The sequence below is a fragment of the Corythoichthys intestinalis genome, chromosome 21 (genome assembly GCF_030265065.1).
Source record: "Corythoichthys intestinalis isolate RoL2023-P3 chromosome 21, ASM3026506v1, whole genome shotgun sequence".
In the NCBI taxonomy this organism is placed as follows: Eukaryota; Metazoa; Chordata; class Actinopteri; order Syngnathiformes; family Syngnathidae; genus Corythoichthys; species Corythoichthys intestinalis.
In genome coordinates, this window is record NC_080415.1 from 15,322,463 (window position 1) to 15,328,462 (window position 6,000).

Genomic DNA, 6,000 nt, shown 5'->3' on the forward strand with positions numbered 1-6,000 from the left:
CTCTTTAGGTCAAGTGAGTATTTATGGTAATTAAAAAAAAGATTTTTTTTGTTTTTTTTTGTTTTTTGTTTTTGTTTTTTTAGTGCTTTGTGAAAATGATTAATCATTTTTGTTTTTTAATCATAATGAATACATCAGTGTTCATAAACATAAAATTAATTAAATTGAAATGAATAGGAAAAAAATACACACTGTTTACGGCACCAAGTAACACTCTAAAGTTGATTTTTTTTTTTCATCGTACTTAACTCATTGCATGCCATTGATGACTATAGACGTCCAATTCATTCAAACTGGGAAGGCTGGCTGTGAATGCTCATGTTTCAGTGCCATTAACCTCATGTTAAAATGAGTGCCCTGTAAGGGTTAAAAAAAATTTTTTTCAAGTACCATAATACAGATTTGAATGCAAATGTGACACATACTTTAGGATATCCAAACTGTATTGACTTCCAAATAACAAGAGTTTAAAAGGTTGAATCGACTGTTGCTGTTTGCGTACTGTAAAAACTTCCACCGTCATATTTCACTTTAATGACGCCAGCTTCTTGCCTTCACATTCCCGTCTGATGATTCCTATTCATCAAAGATGTGGAGGTTTTTCCCATTTTTTGATTTTAGTGGAAACAATAACAAACGGCGAAGAAATTTGGATCAGCCCATATTCTTGGAAGTCCTTCCAAAGAGCACGTATTGTCATGGCAACGCGCCACTCTTTGTTCCATATTCTGTTCAGGGTCACCTATCTTCGATAAATATAGTATATATACACAGGACTTCTCACCAGGAGACATTGTGTAAGTAATTATTGACAACAATGGCGGGCTACTAGTTTATTTTTTGATTGAAAATTTTACAAATTTTATTAAAACGAAAACATTAAGAGGGGTTTTAATATAAAATTTCTATATCTTGTACTAACATTTATCTTTTAAGAACTACAAGTGTTTCTATCCATGGATCACTTTAACAGAATGTTCATAATGTTAATGCCATCTTGTTGATTTTTTGTCAAAATAAACAAATACAGTCCTTATGTACCGTATGTTGAATGTATATATCCATCTTGTGTCTTATCTTTCCATTCCAACAATAATTTACAGAAAAATATGGCATACTTTATAGATGGTTTGAATTGCGATTAATTGCGATTAATTACGATTAATTAATTTTTAAGCTGTAATTAACTCGATTAAAAATTTTAATCGTTTGACAGCCCTAGTCCAAAGTGAAGATTTGCGAATTCTCCGTTTGATGTGTCGTCATGTGTACATTAATAACCAGAGGTTTGCTGTTTTCAAAACGTCACTGCCTGCGACAAAAAATGTTCAAACGTCATATGTGCGACCCGTGTTTATATTCAGGGACTGTGCTTACACTCCTGAGGAATTGGAGTCTTGCAACACCACATATACATCAGGAATGTATTACAAACATATATAATGCACAATATATAAACACACAAGTGACATTGCGCTATAGTGACCCGTTATAACATGCTAACAGTTCACGAACATCTCACGAGGCAAGGGCTAAACAGACAAAATACGATTGTTGAACCATTTTTTGTCATTCACTCTGACGGAAAGCACATAAATTAATATGTAAAAAAAAAAAAAAAAAAAACGCCACTTATATAGTTGGGTGTTGATGATAGTTTTCGTACAAACAAGGTGGTATGGACGTTGCTTTTTTTTCTTGACGGATGGCGCAAAATACTTGTTTTTAAAAAGCCCTGATGCGTGTGGAGATGGCCTTAGATCAGCATTAGTCCCACTCACTGATTTTAATGGGTGACTTAGACAGATAAAATAATTTCATGAAGTGCTGCACCATGTCCATGAAATAATTAGTGAAATAACAATATATGTTTTACATTAAATGAGCTGGCATTTTAATTAAATAATGACACATTCGATGATACGTACTTGTATTTGCTTAATTCCCATTTTAATAAATTAATGAAACATTCAAATATTTATTAAAAGATGTACAGTTGTTCCTCTGCTCATGAAATAATTGGTTCCTGGAGAAGTTTTGTAAAGTAAAAATTCCGTAAGTAGAGACGCGTATTCCATGTAAATGCCCTAATCTGTTCCAAACTCCACAAAATTCAGACATACCGTAATTTTTGGACGATAAGCTGCTACTTTTTTCCTTCATTTCGAATCCTGCGTTTTATTGTCCACTGTGGCTTATTTGTTGATTTATTTGGGTTAATAGTTAACACTTTATTTGACAGCAGTTGGCGTCATAAAACTGCCATAAGACCGTCATAATTATGACATGACACGATCATGGGCATTAATAAATGCATATGACAGATCTCATTAAGTGTCATCCGGCTATTATGTCACCAGCCCGGATCGTTTACATCCATTTAAAAGTCAGATAAGCTGCCGGATGACACAAAATGACATCTGTCATAAGCATTCATTAATGCTCATGGCACTGTCATGACATAATTATAATGGTCTTATGACAGTCTTATGGCGCCACTGTCAAATAAAGCCGTACCAAATACCATAACTCGGAATTAATGAAACAACTGGAACATTAACTGTAGAAATAATTAGCACGAAACATTACTTTTGATTATTATTTACATCTGTAGTGCTGCAATGCATGCTAGGAGGCATGTTGGACGACAACAGTGTTGAGAGCAGGTGGCATCAAAGGTTGACTGTATCCCCCAAGGGAGCAGTGATGGCCAAATGAAGCAATGAAATTTTGCAGCCAATTGGTTCAAAGCTCATGGTGGTTCATTTGGTCTTACGACAGTCTGATGATGCCGCTGTCGAATAAAGTGTTACCGGTTAATATCCTTTGGTGTAAATATCCCACAATACAGTGAGGACAACTGCTCAGTGCGGTTTCTCTATGAACAAATTCAGTTTTTGTGTCAAATTCCGTGGGTGGCGGCTTATAGTCAGGTGCGCCTTATAGTCCGAAAATTAAGGTAAATCTTTTAAAAAGCATAAAAATGTATCAAAACATTTAACAAATACATGTTACAACTAGAATGCACAATTGCACAATAAACATAAAATAAGAGTTGTAGATAATGTAAAAAAAACCCTAACAGAATAGAGAAGAGTCCCTCATGGCTCAACGAGCGAATGAAGAGGAGGCTGGCATACACACATACACATACAGTAGGGGTCCCTCTTAGCCAATTGGATGCCAGGAAAATGCTTGGGAATGGCCAATGGCAAAGCAGCTATAAGCATGTTACGTTCAGTAAACTCTGGGAGCTGCGATTTTCTGCAAATTCTTTTGTAACGAGAGGCAATATTTTCCCATTGAGGCGTGAATAACCTGAAAATTCCGTATGTAGCGACATTCGTAAGTAGAGGTACCACTGTATTTATATATTTAATTCTGTCCCATTCTGGCCTCCATACTTGTCAATGTGTCATTCCTCTTCCTTTGAAGGGAAGTGAAATGCCAGTTTTGTTTAGTTTGTTTTTCTTTTACCACAAATATTGTTTCTTTTCACATTTTCCGGAGCGCTTTACAAAACGATCTCACAGGCAGCTCGGCCTGTACCCCCATTTAATATGTGATGTTGTTATTGTCTCGGTCCGGCTGAACCTGGAAGGAAATTTCGTTGCTTATGTGTAATGACCAATAAACCACACTCGAAGTTAAAGACATCGAGGATGCATATCTTTTTGTTGCGCTGCTGGCTGTGATTCCTCTGCAGGGGCTTGGAGCCCAGTTGATTCGTCGAATCATCATGAAAGTGTTGAAAAACCAAAAGAGATCAGTTGAGTTGGCCACTTCTGCGGACAGCGCTATCACCACAGTCCATGCCAGCCTCAACAAGGCCTGTGATGACTTATTACAGGTGAAGAATGATCTAGTAGCATCCAACGCTGCCACAACCGAAAGGGTAATGAAAATTACTACTGAGCTGCGAAACCTGGAGATAAATGTTTGTCGGAATGCAGCAAGGAATGAAAACCGCGACGAGGATTAAATCGACGAAATGGGGTGGCAGACATGGCCTTCCGTCAAGTTCAAAAATAGATCCTTAGGTAGACATTTGTAAAATTACCCAAAAATAAGGAGAGAAGACACTCAGTTTTCTTGGCCAAGGAGAGCAAGGAGGGACTAGACAGTGAAATGCCAGATTACGCTGTTTAGTCACCAAAATTGATCTAAAACTAAACTCCTTGTTCTTTCTTTTATTAGGGGCTTGTCCTAACACAGAAAGGTGCCGCCCTAAAGGGAAGGGGAAAGCAAGCTGGAGACACCCATGTGATTTTGATTGGCTATGTGTGAGCATGTAGGCGGAACTAACTGAATACACGTGTGTAAGCAAAGGCACTTGGGTAAAGTGGTCAGAATGACCCAGACACTTCAGTTATGCAACGCTGCGGCCATGGAAAATGTCCTCGAATGGAAGATGTTCTCGAAAGTCTAGACGAAAGTCTAGACGTAAGATGCTGAAGATGTCCCAGAAGGTCTAGTTACGCAATGTTGCGGCCATGAAGCAAGGCAGTTGTCACCCCGACCCTCTTTAACACTTTATAACACTTAAACATTATACTACAACCTAGTATAGCAAGCAATAATCATTTACTGGTTATATCAATAAGAAAAAATATGGCAATATGTATTATGTATGTATTAGGTATATATGAGTACAAGCAAATATTCAATCAATCAAGCAAATATTCAATCAACCCTCGATAATTAACTCAATACCTTCCATTGGCCTTCAGCTATTCCCTATCTTCTGGATCGAATCAACTGAATGAACTAACCTCTGAATAATGGGTTAGGGTTAAGAATTAAATGTAAGTACGTATGATTGCTGTATGTTTGTTTGGATTTGTCATGCCTGAAAGGAAATTAAAGAAAGAAATAAAGTCTTGACTCTTGACTACATTGTATTCTCAAACCCTGTTTGAATTCTGTGGCAATAGTAAGCCGTAGCAACTGCATCAGTATGTGAAGCACCTACACGCCAAGTTACATGGATTTTTTGCGACAATCCAACTAGCAAACGTAGCTGCGCCTTGTTCTTATCTTTGAGAGGAATGCAGAACATAAGCACTTCAAAGAGTCAAATGGATGTAATAAATCATTTTTATGATAACTTCCATATTTCACTTGAAATAGAAGCATGGAATTGATGCGTCTGCATGTCGCTTATTGGACGTACTTAACGTGCTTAGTTTGGCGTGGCTTTCTGTGAAGTGCGTCCAGAGTGCAGTTGATTAAACAGCGACGGGTTATAAAGGATGAGAAGCAAACCCCCCCCCCTCCGTGGAGGAACAAAGACCACCGCATGTGGAGTATTTCAGGCTGCTTGTCTGCAATTGACTTTTACGGGTCTTTGTTGTGCCGTCGCAGCCCTTTTTGCGAGACGTCCTGCTGGCTGCCGGCCAGTCACCACCCGGAGACCCCCTGAGTGATGTCATCCCCCCCACGGAGAGTTTAAAGAGGAGACCCCTTTCAGTCAAACATCCTGTCAACTTCATGTCACAATATCAAGGTCAGTTTTATCAACATGTACAATATGTTTAAGATGGCCTACATATTTCAAGCATACTTCTTTGAAACAGGAACCTTGGCTTGAAACCGTCATTTCAAACTGAAACCCTTTCTATGCCTTATTTTGAAACATATTCCCAGCCCCCCACCCACACGTGCAAGTCTGAATTGTATTGTAATGTTGTTTTATCCTGTACTTTATGTGCTGAGGTGTTTTTCCATAATCCCACACTGTGCCCTTCATCCTCATAGGAGCATAGTTTAGGAGTTGTTTCCCTCTTTGTTTCCCTTTTTCTTGTCTAAAGAATCAAGGAGATGACCTTGAGCGACCCCTTATTAGTCCCTAAGTGTTTGTATTTTTTGTTCCTTGAACGGATTGAAACTGAAAAATGAATTCCTTGTGTTTATCTTCCATACTATAAAGATGATTCTCATTAGGAATTATTTATTCGAGATAAAGATGAATCTCGTTAGAAGTACTTCAAATCCTAATTT

The 6,000-nt window shown here is 37.9% G+C and overlaps 1 protein-coding gene across 2 annotated transcripts in view; it reads left to right on the top strand.

Moving 5' to 3' along the window:
- LOC130910056 (dual specificity protein phosphatase 3-like) overlaps positions 1–5,653 on the top strand; it is a 126,028-nt gene extending 120,375 nt beyond the window's left edge. Inside the window, exons 6-7 of one of the 2 annotated variants that reach the window (XM_057827091.1) lie at positions 5,365–5,506; positions 5,577–5,653. Coding sequence is in view for 1 of the 2 variants with exons in the window: in XM_057827089.1 (XP_057683072.1) it covers positions 5,365–5,426 (62 nt within the window). In the remaining variant the exon portion in view is untranslated. The remainder of the gene's footprint in view (positions 1–5,364; positions 5,507–5,576) is intronic. The other variant, XM_057827089.1, reaches the window with a different exon arrangement.
- Positions 5,654–6,000: the final 347 nt, after the last annotated feature.